The following is a 20,839-nucleotide window of genomic DNA, read 5'->3' on the forward strand; positions in this document are numbered from 1 at the left end:
TCACTTTTTACTACATCCTCGCTGAGCTACTGCGGTACTAAACTTAAAAATCCCCGTCCCAACCGCACCTTTAGATCTTCGGTCAACCGAGTGTAAACATTTACTTTGCATTTTTGTTAGCCTGTCATTACGTGAGCCATGCTGACTTGTACTTATCTGGCAGTCTCTGCTGGACACAGACTGTGAAATTGTAAACATTAATAGCCTAAACACAGGATGCATCACTGGGTAATCTGAGGACTTAAGGCCTACAGTATGTCCACCAGCTGCGGTACTGGTCCGTGCGGCTGCCTGAACAGACCCACACCCATGTCATCTTGTCAGACACATGCAGATTAGACAGAAATAGAACAGGTGTCTATTTTTGCCTGATCGGATGGGTTCCCCATATAATATATTACATGGGCAAGAGTCTGTTCTGGCAGCCCTACCGTTGCCACACAGAGCCTCAATTATTGTTGTATTAAAATGTCATATGTACGTTGCTTTGGATACAAGCGTCTGCCAAATAGTAAATTGTGCCTTTGCTGTTGCTTCCAGTTCACTAAGGACGTGGTGGGTCTGCTGGGCAGCGTGAGGATCGACCTGAGGGGAATCACCCTGTTAGAGTCGGAGGGGAAGCAGAACCTCCAGGATTTCTCTGACACCGGGCTGTCCGAAATCAACTACGCAGACTACCTGGAGGAGGTGACAGATAGATACACACACATGCACACACACACACACACACACACACACACACACACACACACACACACACACACACACACACACACACAGGAGTAAACACACACACACACACACACACACAAACACACACGCATGCGGGCGCGCACACACACACACACACACACACACAAACACACACAGGAACGAGCAAGTAGTTACTGTATAGTGTGGTGGCTCGGTTGGAAACAGAGATATAATGGTTTGTTTAAGCTACTTACTGTAGTTTGTAGCACAGAAAGTTTTGTTAGCAGTTGTGTTGAAGAGCAGTCTTGACAATTCGAGACACCAGTCTGTTTTACCTGCAGGCTAATTGGCTAACGGAAGCTGGAGTGAGTGAGTGGGCGAGCGAGCGACAGTGAGGGAGTGGCGGTGTGGCTGCTGTCACAATGTGTCCTAAGAGCAAGCGGGCGTCCCACGCTCTGTCCACACTGGATCCATTGTTCGCTGCCACATTTTCTGTTCCAATTTAACCCCAACAGAAAGAAATGCTGATATTACAATGTTACAAAGCCTATGCAGTGGTTTTTACATGACATGGTGCCCAACCCTGACTTGCAGTGTGTTTGGGGTAACCAGTTGTTTTTCGCTATAGCTGTGGAGAAAATAGACCATTTAGGATAGTGAGGCATATACATTATCACAGTCAATGTGGCATTTTCCAGTGACAGTGGTGTTTTAGCTGCAGTGTGCACTAGGCTAATTGGCTAACGCTAAGCTAGCGGAGTGAGTGAGTGGGCGAGTGAGAGTGAGGGAGCAGCGGTGTGGCTGCCATCACGGTGGACAGAGGTGTGCTGATCGGCGCAGAGCTGAGTGAGCAGTATAAAATGCGTGTCGCTGTACACGTATATTATTTTTTGATTATCGTGAGCCACATTTTGTGATCAAAAATAAATGATGCTGTCCTTCAGGCAAAGACGAGTTCCTGAATCTATTGCCCATGGGCGTAGCGGAGCCTGGCGGAGATCTGCACTCAAAGTGCACTTTTCTCGTTATAAATAGGAGTCGTTTATTAGTGATAGGTTACTGTAAACATGAATTTAATAGTGGTAGATCCGATTGTATGGTGTTAGATTGCTGTAGTAGTACTTTAATGGTAGTGAATTAGTAGGAATAGAAATAGTTTGGTTCCTCAGGTTCTGTCTCCTTGCGGCGGTTATGTGACTGGTCCATTCACTGTCAGTTAACATACAACAGGCAGCCAGGCTTGACCTGATATGAGCAGCAGCAGGACACAGTCTGAAGCTTGGTTATCCACAACGGCTCCTGCCAAAGCAAAGAGTGAGTGGCAACAAGGCAAGCTGCAACTTGGTATTCACTGTCCGTTCACTTCACGTCCATTTTATTCCCAGAGAGCGCAAAAAAAATCTGTAATGATTTAATTTCAGCCTCCAGTGGTACTGAATGAAAGTATAGTACCTGGTAGCAAATTCACTGTCATGAATTGAGAAAGATATAGGGCTGCAACTAACAAATATTTCCATTATCGATTAATCTGTTGATTATTTTCTCGATTAATCGATCAGTTGTTTGGTCTATAAAATGTCAGAAAATGGTGAAAAATGTCGTTCGGTGTTTCCCAAAGCCCAAGATGACGTGCTCAAATCTCTTGTTTTATCCACAACCCAAATATATTCAGAGACTGTCATAGAAGAGTAAAGAAACCAGAAAATATTCACATTTTAGAAGCTGTAATCAGAGAATTTTGATTACTCAAAATGATTAATTGATTGTCCATTCATTTTCTGTCGATCGATGAATTGATTAATTATTGCAGCTCTAGGTCCAACAAATATTCGCTTTACTGCACTACAGTATGCAGTGTTTTGTACTGTGGAATGAACCGGACCCACCCTATAACCTGTGTCACTGCACTTTTTACCATACTTGAAATAGAAAGCTTGCTCCATGCACTCCATGGTGCCGGCTGTCCGACCACCGACTTCGCTTTTACCACTTGAGATCTGTGTATCTAAAGATGATTATTGCACTATTTTAAAACTGTCAATCTAATTTACCGTATACCAAGCAGACTCAGATTGCACTTTTTTCAATTAGCGGCATGCTGTCTGTATGAAATGCTTTTGATGATTTTCACTTTTTTCCTTTTTTTTTGTTGCTAACAAAAACTAAATACGGTAATATGAAAGAAATAATAAAATAAAAAAGATAGTCATAATTGACAATAATAGACAATAGATACATTAGACAATAATTGAAACATTGCTGAACACGTTAAATCAGTTACCCCAAAACAGTAACCTGAGTACTCTACCCCCAACACTGCTGCTCAGTGAAGAAAGTTTACATTATCATTTACTCTTCTCTGTTTATTCCCAATTATGTCCAGGTCAACAAAGGAGTCACTGTGGTGGACGTGCTCTCGTTCGCCAAGGAGCTGGAGTCCCAGACCGACCTGATGGTAAGAAGTATAAACATCCAGTCCATGATGTGTTTCCTCAGTGACACAGGGGGAGAGCCACCTTCATATGAATTACCATTTATTTACAACGCCATGCGAGCGCTCCATGGTGGACCGGTTCTGTCAGGTCTGTGGGGGTTTCAGGAAGGCAACTCAACACCAAAAACATGTATTTTCTATAATGGTGCTGAGTCCAGTGCAGGGGGTATCCAGGTCCCCCAGGCTGGTTCTCCCCCATATTTCTCTCCCATTTTCTCCTTTCTACTGACAGTGAGGAGTTTCACCGGCAGGATGTAGCACGTTGGAGGATCACGCTATTCCCCTCAGTTACCCTCCCCCCCCTGAACAGGTGCCCCGACCGACCAGAGGAGGCGCTAGTGCAGCGACCGGCATTCGTACCCCACCGGCTTCCCACATGCAATTGTGACCAAGCCGGAAGTAGTGCTGCGGGGAATTGAACCGGGTCTCTGCGGTGGTAGGCGAGTGCTTTTACCTCTACACTACCCAGACGCCTAGTCCTGCATGGATGACGAGGAGGAGAATGTATGAGTCTTGTCGGAAGAGGAAATAATGAATCGCTTCTATTGGGCCTCCGAGAAATTACTATTGGACGACAGAGAAAACAAGTTAGATTTTCTGGTGTGACTTGTACTGGAGTGTACGGAGTTAAAAAATGTCTTCAGTGCTTTTAATGACATCTCTCTCAAATGAAATCTCCACTGTGTGTGTGTGTGTGTGTGTGTGTGTGTGTGTGTGTGTGTGTGTGTGTGTGTGTGTGTGTGTGTGTGTGTGTGTGTGTCGCAGCCTAACGGCCCTCTCCGGATGGCTCTGAAAGGCCATGCGGGCACTCTGCGGCAGATCCACACTCAGCAGATCGTCCCCATGGAGAAGGCCATGGTAAGAACCTGTGTCCAGTTCAGCTGGTCAGGGATAATCCACCCTAAAGCACATCACAGCCTGATATCTGTCAAGCTGAAGGATAACTGCAGCATATATGTATGTAGGGGCCAGGAAAAACATGGTTTTCATAATATGGGACCTTAAACACTGTGAGGTGGGGAAAGCTACTGGCAATTTATAGTGTTTTTCTGGGCCAATTTTGTTGTTTAGTGTGTATTATTATTATTAGGTGATGTCACTTAAAGATATTTCCAGCATAACTACAATGGAGTTTAATAGCAGAAAATGTTTTGGCAATCTAAAACATCAACGGTAAATTTTGCTGGCAGTCCCTCAGAAGAGCAAGGGCTTCTTTCTAGAGCCGCCATTTTGCACCGGCATTCAGAAATCATGCTGGGGGAACTGCATTGTAGAAGAGGAGAGAGATCAATTTCTCCACCAACCATAGCCTCAGTAGTAGTAGTAGTAGTAGTAGTAATAGTTGTTATGTTGTTTTTAGGGTGCAACTCAGTTTTTCTCAACTCGAAAAACTCGCTAAACAGTTAACACCCTACACCCTTCTCTGGGGGGGTTGTCGAAATGAATTCTGGGAAATGTAGGAAATCACTAACGTGAAGCAGAAGTACGGTAGACACGGCAGGTTGAGGCATAGTTGGTTCACACAAAAAAGTCAATTATAACACAAAAGATCTCCAGGAATGCACTGAACATCATAAATTGCGAGAGTACACGGTGGATTTTCCCTTTTTTAAGAGTATAATGAGATGTGTGTAAACTGGTGATTTGCCCTTATTTGCTAGACGTTAGTTGTCAGTTTTGCCATAAACTAAGTTTTTATTTATTGCATGTGTTTTTTTGTTTGTTTTTTGCACGTCTGTATAGTGTTTTCTGCCTCGCTGCAACACTTAATGTCAATATGTTTTGTAGAATAAGAGGTTTTAACTTGAATTTCCCCCGAAATAATGTCTACAGTGTTTACTCTAAGATCTCATTCAAGCCCAGAAATGGCTCTTAAAGTACTCCGAGGTTGAAACATCAATGCAAATGTTGTGATGTAGCTTAATTGAATGTGGATACAGACGAGGCTGCAGCTGCTGTCTTGTCCTTGTGCAGAATATGTGTTTTCAAAGGAACGGGATCCTCCTCGACAGAGACAGACAGCCCTGAGGCCTGTCATCAAAAATGAGTTGAATATTCAAATGTATTTACTTTCTGTCAAACGCAATCCCCTTCTTTTGAATAACACAGCATTTGCAGCTATTAGCAATGCAGATGTCCCTTGATGCGCTGCAACACAGGTTTTGATGTTCTCCTTTGTTGTTTCCTTTACCACCTTCAACATGAAGAAATATGTTAGAGCGAGGGTAAGCAGACGTGTCCCAAGGCAACGTGTCTGTGTTGTGCTTTTAGTGTCTCCGTCCATCATCTAGCACTTTTAGAAGACATCCTAGCCTACAGATAAGATTAGAAAGTAATCTGAGGAAAAGATATCTCCCTTTAGATGCTGTTGTAGGATAATGTGTGTGTATTCACATTGAAATGTCAGCCACATGGTTTTGAACATGAACGGTTTTGTTCCAAAATGCGATGTATCCATTTTTAAACATGATCTAAGCAAAAACTTCTAAATTAAATGTCTTTGATAGCTACCTCGTTTTGGAGCAAAACTCTCCCAGTGGTTTTTGAAAGAGGAAGCCGCTCTTCTTCTGCATGCCTGCAATGAAAGTGGAATATTGTTCATCCAGTGTCTTGCCTGTGCTCCCCTGGTGTTTCATTGCCGTGCGTTTCCAGGCGTTAAAATGACCCCTGTCAGTGACCCCTGACCTTTGACGTTGATGGTGTTAATTTGTGTTGTTAATTTCCCCCGTAAAGAGCGCATTGAACCAGAGCATGAGGCTTCTGGAGAGAACCGGGTCCGACCTGCCGGTGAGTAAACCACCAATGCAGTCTTAACCAGCAATCTAGACTCAAACTTAAACTAAGGCTTAGACTCATTAAAAAAAATCTCTCATTTCCTCTCTGCAGAACAAAGTTTTAGATGTTATCAACGCCATCGAGGCTGCCCAGTATCTCATCTCTCAGAATGCAACGCAGTTGATCAATCAGGTAACTATTCTTGCTTTGCTTATATTTCCAATGTGCAACTGATATGTAACTCATATCTTTCCTAATTTTCCTCAGGAAACAGAAAAATACACAGCGACCATTGTTGGCTACTTCCAGCAATACATAGAATGGGTCAAAACCTCCGTAAGTGTTTATGTGTTCATTTATTAACTTTTAGAGGCGTGTGGCTATCACTTTTGCAGCAGTTCATCACAGTGTTGAATTGAGACGCTCTGTACAAGACTCATTCTACACTGCTGCTACTGTATATACACAGTGTTATGGAATGTCACAGTGAGCTGTGTTATGTTATACAAGAGTTTTGGTCTAAATACAGCACAGACAGATATAACAATTACAACCTCTATAAACTAGGAATCTGCTTTGTGGCACATAGGTTTCTGCTGTAGCCAACTTTAAGAATTCAAAACAAATGGAAAAACAAGTTTCTTTGGGATGTTTGTAGCTGTTTTGTCAACCTCAAAGTGGCCAATGTTACAAGTAAAAGTTTGTCACGGTGGCATTGGAGCAGGAACACACAGGATCAACAACTATTCACATACCACTGGACTCCACCACATACTAACCGTACATCCTACTTGATGGCTTTCTAACTGTTTATATCCTGTTGCCTGCAGCTGGCCATGGAGGTAGCAGCATGCAAACCCTTCAGCAACATGGTGGACACTGTGGAGATTGTAGCCTGCAGCTTCCTGGTCGACTCAATGGTAACAGCTTGGGGAAGGGGGGGGCATACCAGGATCTTCGAATGGCAATCCCACATCTGGATTACCACTAGAATCTAATCAACTCATGCTAGAGCTACCTGTCCACCAAACTGGAGACAGACTGGAGTGTAAACAACATAACTTCCTCCAAACTTAATTGTGTGCGTGCGTGCGTGGACAAACATAAACTAGGCAGAGGTTTGTTCAGTATTGGCAGAGGTTAGCACGCTACTAAGTAAGTGCCTTCTAATTGGTCCTAAATACCTCTTGTATTTGCCGATGTTATTCTTCTTCAGATTAAATATAACTTCCCATGAATTAAATTAAACCAAACCTTGCACATAGGTCCAGTCTCATGCCAAACTTCCTCAACAGGAATTGGGGGTCAAGTCCTGACCTTTGAATTCCTAACAAATCAGGCTTTGCAAGTGTCACCAAAATGTAGCCCGAAGTGAGCGGAAATGTTCAGATGCTTGAGCTAGCAGGAATTATGTAGTGCATAGCTGTTTTCATCAAAAACTGTAAAACTACGGTACTTGATTAAACCTATCTCCTCCCACATTCTTTGATCAATTGACACCAAACCTTTGTGAAAACATCTTCAGATTGTCCTCCACAAACGATCCAGATTTTGGAATTTTCGAAGATTTAGCCCACCGTGCATCAACATGTTTTACTGTAAACATGATTGTAAACAGCTAGTGCCAATTCTTGCTCAACTTGACAAAAACCTGGTGCGTCTTGCCCGCTCAGCTGGCACCATGAACACACACCACCCTGGGTTCAGATCTGTCCTCGGACCTAGCTTTGTCTCATACGGTCTTCCTGTGTGAATCAAATCTAAAAAAACTATGTAGAAAAGTCTGTATCAGCATTACATTATAATATTCAGTAAAAAAAAACTAATATGATTTCTTGGTCAATATGACTCATTATGCGTGTTGAGCAGTGGTCTGTGGTGGGTGGATACGCCAACATCAGCCCATGTGCTGTCAGCAGGGCGTCTTGTTAGCAGCACTCTGCAGGACAGGAAGCAGAGCAGCTTGTTAATGAACCTCCTGGTCACCTGGTCGACCCCCACAGGTCCCAGCATCTCCGGACACACAGACCAAACGCGCTCATTAAAACCAGGCTGGTCACTTTAACGCAGTGGTTCTCAGACCTTTTCACGACAAGGACCCCTAAACTGACACAAATTAGACCACGGACCCCCCCCATTTGATACGATTTTGTCCCAGGGTCCCCCATCTGATACGATTCAACAAAACACCAATTAAACAAAATGAAACCCATGACCAAAATAGTCATACAGTCATTCTGATTGTGTTTACTTATGGATGGAATTATAGTGAAAATAAATTGTTCCCTTTTTTGGCCCTCGACCCAACTTTGGGAACCACTGCTTTAACATAATCTGCTCACAGATGAGGCTGCATGATATTGGCAGACAGATGCAGTACAGGTGGATTCAGCTTTTTCTATATTATTTCTATATTATTTGCTTGGTGCTTACTGTAAGTGTGCAGAGAGAAAGGCTTTTCACATGAGTCATACTAGGCCATTATGTCATATACTGTAATTGGGCCATTTAATAGCCATTATGGAATGAATATTCTGTATAAAACGGTGAATATAAAATCAGCTGATGAATTACAAGGAAAAACAAGCAAAAATCTCCAGATCATAAAAAAAGACCATAATCTGCTTATAAAACACCCATCTCCCCTTAGAGGAACTAGTCCTACATTTATAATAGTAAATGGTAAATGGACTGCATTTATATAGCGCTTTTATCCAAAGCGCTTTACAATGTGCCTGCATTCACCCATTCACACACCGAAGGCGGCCAGCTGCCACGCAGGGTGCTGGCACAGCCATCGGGGATAATAGTTTATAAGAGTTAGTGTAAGCTGATGCTGGTTTTGTGTTTGCTACAGAACACGTTCTGGATGGGTCTGGGCTGCAGCACTCTGCTCCTGCTGCCTAGCATCATCCTGGCTGTGAAGCTGGCCAAGTTCTACCGCAGGATGGACACTGAGGACGTTTATGACGAGTGAGTCGCTGCTCTTATTCTGCCTGCTGCTCCTTTACTAACTGCAAACATGACTATGTTCAGATGCTTTACATGACAGGACTGAGATATGATGCCCATACTTACCACTTACAAATAGGAAGATTCATACCGCCCACTGAATGTACAAGTTGACCTGGTTGGTTGGAGGCAATAGATATACAGTATATATAATGATATAATCATTAGTAGTTTATATATATTTTAGGATGTTCTTTCTTTCATTCTCCTTCTTCCTATTCACTGCAAATCCATCTCAACAAGTGGTTTTTATACTGAAGAATACTGAAAAGAAAGACATATTTCTTCAAACAATTGGAAAATGTTCAGAAAATTCAACAAATTGACTGGAAACAACTTCAGACTTCAGACTTCAGACTTCAGACAACTTTTATTAATCCCAGAAGGGCAATTCAGTTTCACAGCCTACCCAATACCTTCAAAGCTCACAGTGAGCTACAAACTTCAGACATGACAGGACGTAACGTAAGAGCATGACATGACATAAACAAACAAATAAACAAACAAATAATGTCAGAAATAACAGATCAGACTCATATAAACATGAACAAGAAATAAAAAGTATACATATATTTCTATATGTAAAGACATGAGAACATGTATAAAAAATAAAAATATATATATATATATGTATGAGCAAGCCTAACCTGTTCGTCACAGACAGGATACGTACAGCCTGTTGTGCGCTCATACTGTATGAGTGAAGGCATTCACTTAAAATGACTACTGTCTGTGTTTAACAGCCTGACAGCTGAAGGAAAGAAAGACTTGGAGTACCTGTTCGTTCTCCTAGGGGGCGCATAGTAGCGCCGGCCTGAGGGCATCAGAGCAAATTCACTGGACAAAATGTGGCTAGATTGTCTTATGATCTTTTTTGCCTTCTGTACCACACGTTTCTCCCAGATGGAGCACAGGTTATTCTGCTGGACTCCAATAATCCTGGAGCAGACCTTGACTATAGCGTTTAGGCTATTCCTGTCCTTCACAGACAACACGTTGAACCAGCAAATAAATGAAAAAGTTAAAAGACTTTCAATAAAAGATTGATAAAAATTACAAAGAATGGTGTCACAGACATTAAAGGAACTGAGCTTCCGCATTAAGTGGATTCTTTGCTGACCACGCTTGACAATAGACTCTGTGTTCGCCTCAAACTTGAGTTGAGAGTCGAACACTGTTCCTAGATATTTGTATGTCTCTACGATTTCAACATCCACACCATGTATGATGCTAGCTTTTGGTTTGTCACAGTTCTTCCTAAAATCAATAATTAACTCCTTGGTCTTGGCCACATTAAGATCAAGGAAGTTGTCATCGCACCATTTGACAAAGGCAGGAAGGGCATCTCCATGATCAGACTCTGATCCCTCAAGAAGAGACAGTAGGGCAGTGTCATCAGAGTACTTCACAAGGAGACTGCCCTCCTGGAAGGACCTGCAGAGGTCTGTGAACAAAATAAAAAGCAGGGCAGAAAGAACACAACCCTGGGGCGAGCCAGTACTTGAAAACAATAAATTGGACATGTGTCCATTCACTAAAACCTGCTGGATTCTGTTAGTTAAAAAGTCCAAAAGTAACAATAAAAGCTGATCGGGCAAATTAAAATGAGAGGCAAGACGCTCAATCAAGATGTGAGGCTGCATCTTGTTGAAGGCTGAGGAGAAGTCAGCAAATAAGATTCTCACGTGGGATCTGGGTTTCTCCAGGTGCCTGTACACTCTGTCTAGGATGAGGAGTTTGGCGTCCTCTACACCTTTACCTGCTTGATAAGCGAATTGGAAGGGGTCAAGTTTCCCATCAATTGAGGAGACAATAATATCCTTTAAAATCTTCTCAAAATTCTTCATCACAAGGGATGTAAGCGCAACAGGTCTAAAATCGTTAAGTTCCTTCGGGTTTTTTGATTTAGGAATCGGGATTATAGTTGATGTTTTCCAAATTGTGGGTATCTGGCCACAGTCAGTGCACATCTGGAAGAGTTTGGTAAAAGGCTCACTGAGCTGGTCAGCACAGTAGCGCAAAGTGCGCCCACAGATGGCATCTGGGCCAGCAGCCTTTCTTATGTTTATTCTCTTGAATAGGGCTGTGACACATTCCTGAGATATCACAATATCATTCTGAGGTTCAAGAGACTCTCTCAGCTTGGAAACATTATCAGAAAAATCAGACCTTTCAAAACGAGAGAAAAAAGAATTAAAGGTGTTTGACAGGTCGGCGTCATCTACTCCACTGACCCTGGTAAACTGCTTGGACTCAGTAGCACAGTGATTAATGGAGGCCATAGATTTGATCCCTTGCCAGGCTGCTCTGAGATCACCACTACTATATTGCAGTTCTATTTTGTTCTTATACTTTGTTTTGGCCTTCCTTATTTCATTCCTCACTTCTCTGGAGGCAGCCTTTTTATCCAGAGGATCACCAGTATAAAAAGTGTGTTTCTTTTTGTTGATAATTGACTTAAGCTCCTTAGTAACCCAAGGTTTGTTATTTGGGTAGGTCACAACTTTTTTAGTTGGAATGACTAAGTCAACACAAAAGGTGATATATGATGAGACAGTATCAGTCAATTTATCAATATCATTATCACATGCATCATGAAAACATTGCCAGTCTGTACACTCGAAACATGCCTGAAGAGAAGAGATACTGTCCTCGGACCAAGTCTTCACTGTTTTTTCCACGCGCTCGAGGCGTCTGAAGACAGATTTGTATGTAGGCATAAGATAGACACTGTTGTGATATGATGCCCCAAGAGAAGGCATTGGTGAAGATGTATAAGCACCACTCACTGAACCATAACACAGGTCGAGCGTAGTGTTCCTTTGTGTGGTGGCACAGGACACATATTGTTCATAGGTCTTCAAAGTCTTTTTTAGAGTGCAGTGATTAAAATCCCCGAGGACAACAATTCAAATGATCTGATCACACAGAGACATTTGTTTTCACTTGCTTGTAGGAACATCTGATAAGACTCATTATGAGCAAAAGATGACTCATTAAGATGGTGTCGTCCCCCCTTCTTTTTATTTCTTTTTTTTTGTCCGAGTTGCTCTGCTGTTCTATTGTTAACCTCTTCTCTCCTCCCTTTTCTCTCCTCTGTAGTTCCTCTGTTTCTGGGACTTGGCATTTTACTTTGTGATAACCATTTCTACTATTTCCATGTTCCACATCCTTCGTTTTTCTGTGTGATTCCTCTCCGTCGAGCACTTGGCACTTTATAAAGAAACGCTGAGGCGTTTGTCAACTTGTTTTTCTTATTCGTGCCTCGTTTGCGTTGACCCTCTCCTCCTCGCTCTCCGGCTGCAGCTGAGTCGTCGCCGAGTGTCTCGCTCGGTGGCGTTTCGGCCACTCCTGGTTTTGCAGGCAACTTTTGGGTGCATTTTCTATTGTTGAGCATTCCATTAACATTTTTGTATGTTGTTGTTTTTTGTGTATCTTCATAGCATTGAGACAATTCCCATGAAAACGTAAGATTCACTTTACCCGTCCTCCTCTCCTCTCTACTTCCATCACTCTGTGCTATTCTCTGGATCTTGTACATAGAATTCTTTACTAAATTCTTGGTGCTGGTTTGACGTTTTTAAGCTTGGACTTGCTCCGATGGGTGGATGGTGTGGCTTCTTGTCGTGTGCTACCTTTTGAAAAGTGCCCCTTACTGTCCATGAAGGGCTCTAGCAATTGTTACCTTACAAAAGCAGCAGCAGTCCACCTGTTTTTTTCATAAGTTACGGTATAAGATAAAACACTGCGGTTTATACTCAAAAAGGCTTTACAAACATAATGTTTATGTCCTAGCGCTCTAGCAAAAGAAAACCTTTTTAATCCTAAAAGTTTGATAAGCATGCCATGTCTGTCACATTTTTCATCACTTTTTTGTATACGATATTTTGTTTTCAGTATGGAAATTGGTAATAATGGTTATCATAATGGCCGCTTACAAGGTATCCCAAATCCTATACTGACAAGGTAAAGATAAAGATACAGCTGTTGCATGTTGTGGGGAGTGGAGGCATGCGCCACAGCTCCGGGGGTTCCAGCACAATGAGGTGGCCGGACGCAGTGCATGGCCTCAAGGGGCTTGATTCAAAACGCACACACACACACACACACACACACACACGCACACACACACACACAGGTCAGCACCACTGAACAATCACACACAAGCAACACTGTCAGAAGTAATGGTAGCTCCTTGTACAATACTTTTGTTTGGCCGCAAAAATAAATCAAGTCTAATTTATTCACAACCACCCCCAACCCCCACCCCACCCCTGTGAAGAGGAAAGAAATGTCTGCCTCTCCTCCTGGATGCTTTGCCAGGGTAACCATAGAAACAGCCAGTGCGCTACGTGTGCCTGCTAGTTGCTACAGGTTGTTGAGTCAGCCCTTTAGCCGACAGTTTGCCATCCAAACGCTCTCTTGTTTATGTCTGAGTAACTGCTGGAAAAGCGTGGTTTTAGCTCCGGGAAATCACAGACCGCAAGAATCAGCTCTTCATCCATTTCTAAAAACCAGCGACAACAAAACAAGCTGTCACTTCTCTGGTCAGGGAACATTTTGTCCGTCGTTTGGTGAATTGTCTGGCAGGATCCCACAGTCCGAAAGTTCAACACATTTCAAATCTGAGTTGAGCTAGCGGGCAGACAGGCGTGCGCGTACGAGCACGAGCTGCGTCCCGCTCCGCCTGCCAACCCGAACCCGCCCTCCCTGTCTCCTCGTGCACCTCTCATTGAAAACTGAACAAGACGTTCTCACTCCCAACTCGTCCTAAATCCATTGTCACGCAGCTTGTGCGTTGGAGGTAACGCGCCACGGTACCTTGTGTGTATTTATGGAACGCGCCACAGGCAATGTGGGCTCAGGCAGCGGCCAAGTTACACTGTGGGGCTCCACAGGTTGGGTTTAGGCATTGGGTAGGAGGTCCTAGGGTTAGGCATGGGGGGTTAGGGTTAAGCATTGGGTAGGTGGTTTTAGGGTTAGGGTCTGGATATGGTGGGGGGCTTAGTGTTAGGGTATCCAGGGGAGACCCCAGGGTCTCTGAGTGCCCCTAAAGGGGGTCTCCAGGGGAGAGCCCCAAGCCCCTAACCCAAAACCAGGGAGAGGGTATCCTCCTCCTTGGAAGACCAGCTCAAGCTGCAGCCTGAACCCAACATATGCAGAGTGCTTTTTAACGGCTTTTTAACCGTGGCACGTTCCATAAAACGCACAAGGTACCGGAGTCTGTTACCTCCAACACACACGGTGCCTGTGTCTGATAAAACAGGGATATAAGATGAGTTGGGAGTGAAAATGGGCTGAAATGAATGAGGACCAGGCGACATAAAAGTGGATGAATCTTTCACACGTTAATATTTTAGCTACCATTACTTCTCTCAGTGTTCCCAGATGTTCTGCTGTGTGGTTTTACAGTGTGTTTTAGGAGTCTACCATACAGTATCACTAACCTGTTGCATGATATCGGCACACTGCCTGGGACAAACTGTGTGGTTATATGGAATGAAAAAAATCTTCCTGTCTCCTCTCATTTAGAGTCAGCCAATCACCGACGAATGTTCACCTGATCGTTTTGTTCAGAGAGAGGCAAGCATGTCGAGCTTTGCTGTGAAACTGAATGCTGCTTTTTTTGACTTACTTCTTCTTCTACTAACACATTTCTAACTGCATGATTTTTCTTTTAAGTTGCATTTGGATCAGGCTGCCTTTGGACAGCCAAACTATTGTAACAGCAGCTACAGTATATAGGCAGAGAGCAAAACACCAAAATGAGTTCATCATCCTTTGAACTTAATAGAACATGTCCTTATTATATCTTTGAAGAGTGAAATGTCATTGTTTTTCTCAAAATGGATATGATTTTGGAATGAAATCTTTATGAATCGCAGTCCAAAATTCTATCTAAGTATGATTTTAAAGGGGCGCTAAGGAACCTATGAATTCTATCAACCTGTATCGGTCGACTGTTAGGAATTCCACCAACATTGACAATTCTTTGGTACGCTCGTTCACTTGTAGCGTCGTAATCCATCATTGAGCAGCTAAAAATAAGTGATGAGGAGGAATGGAAAGATTTTGTTCAAAACAGAATACAGGTCAGAAAGTGAGTTTTGAACGCCAGAAATCTGCAGATAGCTACTGTATATTGCAGCCATTTCATGCTATAAGGCAGTAAAAACGTTCCTTATTGGTCCTTTAAGCGTACCGTAGTTTCTCAGATTTAATCCCTGAGAGGACGTTTAATAAAGTGTTCTGCTCTCTGGCTTGTGACACGCCCGTCCTGCCGCTGCAGGTAGGAGGGGTCCTAACGGAATGGTGACCGTTGAGTTTGCCGGTCGTGGCTGTTGACGTTGTTTGTGTGTGTGTGTGTGTGTGTGTGTGTGTGTGTGCGTGTGTGTGTGCATGCGTGTGTGCGTGTGCGTGTGTGTGTGTGTTAGCATCCCCACCTATGACACTATGACCAGGTTTCCGCGGGCCTCGGCTCCCCCGAGGCACATCGACTGGTGACAGAGAGCTGGCCTGTGTTCTGGCTCCTGGAAGGTATTTGGGAAAAGTCGACACATCAGACCACTGTCTGTCCATCGTCTCACTTCACATCTTCATTTCTTCCTTCCCACTCTACTTACATCCTTCCTTTCCACAGCTCTCATCTGGTCCTGCTGTCTGTCTTCCGTCACAACACCATCCTCTTTGTTTTATGATCGTATCTTTTGTATTCCTGTTCTTTTACGTCTTGTATTTACACGTTTTTCTTATGTCCCCTTCACACCGATCCCTGTCTTAATGCTTCCTTACAGCATGTTGTAAGTTAACGCTTTTTAAGCGGTGCAGCCGCTTCTATACGTGACGTGTGTGTCCGTTTGTAGCACGAGGTGTCCGTTTGTAGCACGATGTGTGTTTGTAGCATGAGGGGATAGACCAATCAGGAGTAGCCTTACTTCAACGTCTGAGCATGATTTTTCTTTCTGCATGCAGTGACTTTGCAGAAAAACCATTGTTTGCCATTTTTTGGCATCACTAACCAACCATAAATGCCTTGATGGTATTTATGTCCGACTGCTTGTGGCTGCTGTGTCACTGTGTGTAGAGGAGAGGTGTCACGTGTTTGTTCCGCCTAACTTGAAGGTTTTGTCTTGTCCTCTTGCTAGAAATGACATTAATGACATATTTTGATGTTAGAAGAAAGTACATACAGTGACACGGAGCTGCTTCCTGCTTTCATTTGAGATGATTTAGGGGCCAAATTGGGTCAAATCTCTTTCAATGGCTTCTTAAGGCTTCTTTTATGATGACTGTAATTCAAGTTTAATCCCAAATGTCACTTGTAGTGCAGAAACACATCATTCCCAATGGAAAGCTTACTGTAACAGTAGTAAGCATCGGTAAGGCTCTGTTTGAAAAGCCTCAAATCATGGAGCATCACGAAAGCATCACTGACTCTGACATCATTCATCTCCTGTAGCCTGTACTACGAAGCTAGTTTAATGCCTTATCCAAGTAAGTTTGAGTTTAAACCTGGTTTAGCCGTACTACAAAGCAAGTTAACTTTCAATCACCATGGCAACTGACGCTGCAAAGCTAACCTGGTCGCGACCAGGTTAGCTTCAGAGGATAAGATCAAAATCCATGACAGACCCATATAATCGGCTCTCTGGAGTCACTCACCGTTCATATAAGATCGCCATATGAAAAATAGATTGCAGTCAACTGAGAATATAACAAGAAAAACATTTGTGGCTCTGTAGGCTACATAATTAAATTAAGCCTACTTACCACTTTATGTCTTAACAGCTCAACGATGCGTGGAGAAATATGATCACTATTAATCACGCAGCGCATATCATAGGCTAAACGGAGCCTCAAATGGAGTGAGGGTGATATTCTCCTACATGCCAGAAAAGCCTATACATATAATATAGATGGGATAAATATGGGATAGCCCCAATACTAAATATGCAGGCTTCTTGCATGTTTCAGCTGGAACTGTGTCCTGTAGGCTGTATGCCAATATATGAGCAAAAATAGGCTAGTTTTTATCAATGAAAAGTATGCCCGCATCGTCTCAATTCAGTCCAGCAGTTTTCTCTTTTATATTAGGATATCATTATTATAGCCTATATATGAATTATTCGATCAGTGCAACCACACACACATAATGAGTGATAGAGATCATTATTCATTGAGCATGCTTTCTAAATCTATGGTCTAAATAGGCTTACAGATTGTGGAAATTTATAGACTGAGATTACACATTTAATGTACATTTACACTCGCACAAAGCTGTAGGAGACAGAAATCGCTGATCAAAGTAAATCAAATGACTGATGTGAATACAAGCGGCAGCTTTAGACAGTCCTTCCCCCAACTATATCCAACGCGGATTTTCATTCTGCCATAGGTTACATTAAATATCCGCTAAAATCTCTGATCCCACTGTGGCTGCGCTTTTTCATTCAATGAGGAAATGGGTGTGGAAATGGGTGTGGGCGTGGATCAACTCAGCTGTTCATAATGTGATTGGCTAGCGCACCTCTTTCGCGTGGACGCGCGCCTGTGCACGAGCGAAAAACGTGCGCGTGCACAGGCAGATCCCAGGTCCACTTACCTAGTAGAAAACCAGCGTCGTAGTATCAGTTAACTAGATAGCTTTGATCCTGTTCAGTCAAACCAGATCAAAGGGACTTATCGCGGATCTGTTAAACTAGCTTCGTAGTACAGGCTCCTGGGCTATTTAAAATGAACATGTTTTGAATTATTCCATTCATCTTAATAAATGTAATTCATTTCCCCCAATATTTGTCTTCCCAGTACCCTCGAACCCTGGAACTAAAACACAGTAAGTTTGCCTTTTTACATTTTCACATTCTAGGAATTTAGCTGAATCTCTTATCCGGAGCAACTTACAGTGAGTTCAACAGTAGAATAAGAAGGGATTCACATTACAATGATATCAGCATCGGCCCGAAACGAACGTTTCTGCCTGGATGACAAGCCGATAAAATGACGCAAATTATGCCCAAATGTTTGACATATTCCTAAATTGAACTAGTTTTCTTATTTGGCCCATGTGAATGTGTACATTTTGAAAAGTATTTGTGTTGTATTTATGTCTGCACCATGCATAATAATGATATCGGCATTGGCAATTGGCCAGAAGAGTTGGAAAATATCGGCATATCAGATATATCGTGCATCCCTAAAGCCCAGTTTAGACCAAAGATTCACGACGAGGTGAGTTGAAGCAACTACTTGCAACCAGCCCCCTGCGACTTGACAAGCTGGATAGACCCTTCTCACGGGGGCCATTTTGTGTCGAGAAGCCAGGGTAAACACAGGTGCAAGCAAAACACTAATGAGGGTTTCCAACTTCCATGATTGGGATTTGATGGGCCAGTTTACACTGCTGCAACCTTTCTTTGCAATGTTCTAAAACAGTTTTGTCTCATTGCGAAGCATTGGTGTAAACTGGGCTTGAGAATAAACTTTAATTCCTAGATCATCAACCATTACAAACTACAACTGATAGTATGTAGAGTGCAAGGGTCAGAGCCATTCACTACAGAAGATGCCCATTGTATCATTTAGTCTGAATTTCCAAGATGGCAAACAAGTGAAAAGCTGACAGACTACTGTTTTCATTACTGTTGAGTGTTGGCTAAATCTGCTATTGTAAGTCGCTTTGGACAAATGATGTAATGTAATGGGGGAGGGGGGGGGGGTAATTGTCAAATGAATGAGATAAGTTTCATTTGTTTCTGAGGGAGTTTAATTATTGAATTAATGATTAATTCTCATTCATGAAACAAAGCAGATCACTTCACTATTGTCCAGACACAGAAAATTCTTGAAGCAAGTTGATTCGATTGTTTCATTTGTTTCCAGAAAAATAAGATTTTAAGATATAATATGAGGCTAAAACGTATGTTATGATGTGGAAATAGTACTGTAACCCAACACCCATCATGTAAGAAAGATAAAGAAGCGCTAAGGAAAGCGGTATAAGTACTTTCATTCATGGACAGACATGAAACATGACAGACATTTCCAAAAATGGGGGGGAAACAGCAGCGATGTTTATACACAGCAATGTATAAAGCAATGCACGAATACATTCTTATATTTTGGGGTTGTTGACCAAAACATTTTCCTTTTTTGTCTATTTTCAAGCCGTTTGTTTCGCCTTCGGACCAGACGGAGCTCAATAAAAGCCGGACTTCCTTACCACAGGAGAAGACCGAACAAAGCGCTTCTGCTGTCTCTCCCATTATCTTCGGTGATCAACTGAAACCAGCCTGGCCAATCAGAGCCTGTAATATAGCTGCCTCCCCACCCCCCAAAAAACACTCTCCCTTGGCGTTAATCTGAGCCAGCGTTGTTCTGCATCTTCTCAAAAGACTGTCGTGTCTGCGTTTACATTTGTTAGGACACGATACGAAGCTGAGGAACTGTTCAGCGGGAGGACGTGACGACAACTGTAACGCCCGCTGATGCTCCTTTTTTATCGTGTACTTATTTGTGCTTTTTTTTTTAAACAGTGGCTAAAAGGTCACCTGATGGTCATGGCTGCTAAGAGGAAGATCAAATGGATGCGTTGCTTTGAGCACAACAGTGTGTTAAGTGTGGGGCAGTTTGTTAGGAGTGACACAAATTGGCATGACATATCTTGTTTACATTGTTTTGCTATGATGTGTTAGAAATAGAGATGGGATGATATACTGAAGAATTCAATGTATCGCGATACAAAAATGTGACAAAACATATCGTGGGGCAGAAAATTGAATTTGCGATATCGGCTACATTTTATTCTGCTGTAGTAATCATTAGGGGTGTCACGATACACTCAGTTCACGATACGATACGTATCACGATACTGGGTTCACGATAACGATACGATACGATACGATTTTAACAATATTTTTTTAAACTTGAATAATGACAATATATGACTGGAAAAGTAGTATTTTATTTGAAATGCACAAATACAAAACATGCTGTTGTGGGAAATTGTTATTACAATAACAACTAGAAAAAACATGAGATTGGAGATAAGGCTTATCTTGAAATAGAATGAGTTACACCGTCACTTAGATTTACTTTGAACTAAAAGGTTTCTCAGCAGTATAAATTCTCATTATGCATCTTCAGTTTTTCTTCAAACTCAAACAACAAGACTTTCCTTAATCTATTTTTTATGCATCTTCAGTTTTTCCTGTCAAGTAAACAGTTTTGCCAGAAACTCAATTGAATGGTTTCTCTCCTGTATAACTTCTCATGTGTCTCTTCAGAGACTTGTTCAACTGAACTACTTTCCACACATTGAACTTCAACAAACAAAGACGTTTCTTAGTCTATTTTTTGAAAAAAAAAAAAAAAAAAATTTGCGATATGAGATTTCATCTCAACGATACATATCGTGACGTTTTACTATCGCGAAATTTCGTGGGACGATATATTGTGACACCCCTAGTAATCATAGATGAGACAGCTTGACCATCGCAATTTCACAAGCTCTCCATCCAAATGGTATTTCAATCATGAGAGGCCAGTCGGTAAGATTTAACAAGCGGCTTTATTTAGCAAATGGCAAGCATGGGAACTACTTTGGCGTATGACTCCCTTGCCAGGTGGCGCTCCTCTTGAGGTGAGAGGAGGGCATCTGAATAGGCTAGGATAGGATCCACCTTTGGGAGTCAAGACTCGTTGGTGGTGCACTGGGGAGGTGGGTGGGGCGAAACAACAGCTTCAGAGGACAGCTTCAGAGGAGATGATGAACAGCTGTGATGCTAGCTGCTGTTAGCTGCTGTATGATCCGCCAGAGAGGGAGGTGACGTAGAACCCTCGATATATGTGCTAGGATGAACTGACGTC

At 42.5% G+C, this 20,839-nt stretch overlaps 1 protein-coding gene across 1 annotated transcript in view; it reads left to right on the plus strand.

Moving 5' to 3' along the window:
• prom1a (prominin 1a) overlaps positions 1 to 15,478 on the plus strand; it is a gene marked incomplete at both ends in the record, with an annotated part of 149,535 nt that extends 134,057 nt beyond the window's left edge. The window contains 12 exons of the mRNA XM_083651560.1: positions 541 to 687; positions 3,077 to 3,148; positions 3,953 to 4,045; positions 5,395 to 5,412; positions 5,921 to 5,974; positions 6,074 to 6,154; positions 6,230 to 6,298; positions 6,793 to 6,882; positions 8,820 to 8,935; positions 12,418 to 12,441; positions 12,872 to 12,940; positions 15,409 to 15,478. Of these exons, the coding sequence (XP_083507686.1) occupies positions 541 to 687; positions 3,077 to 3,148; positions 3,953 to 4,045; positions 5,395 to 5,412; positions 5,921 to 5,974; positions 6,074 to 6,154; positions 6,230 to 6,298; positions 6,793 to 6,882; positions 8,820 to 8,935; positions 12,418 to 12,441; positions 12,872 to 12,940; positions 15,409 to 15,478 (903 nt within the window). The remainder of the gene's footprint in view (positions 1 to 540; positions 688 to 3,076; positions 3,149 to 3,952; positions 4,046 to 5,394; positions 5,413 to 5,920; positions 5,975 to 6,073; positions 6,155 to 6,229; positions 6,299 to 6,792; positions 6,883 to 8,819; positions 8,936 to 12,417; positions 12,442 to 12,871; positions 12,941 to 15,408) is intronic.
• Positions 15,479 to 20,839: the final 5,361 nt, after the last annotated feature.

This window comes from Poromitra crassiceps (genome assembly GCF_964638095.1).
Source record: "Poromitra crassiceps genome assembly, chromosome: 15".
Classification (NCBI taxonomy): domain Eukaryota; kingdom Metazoa; phylum Chordata; class Actinopteri; order Beryciformes; family Melamphaidae; genus Poromitra; species Poromitra crassiceps.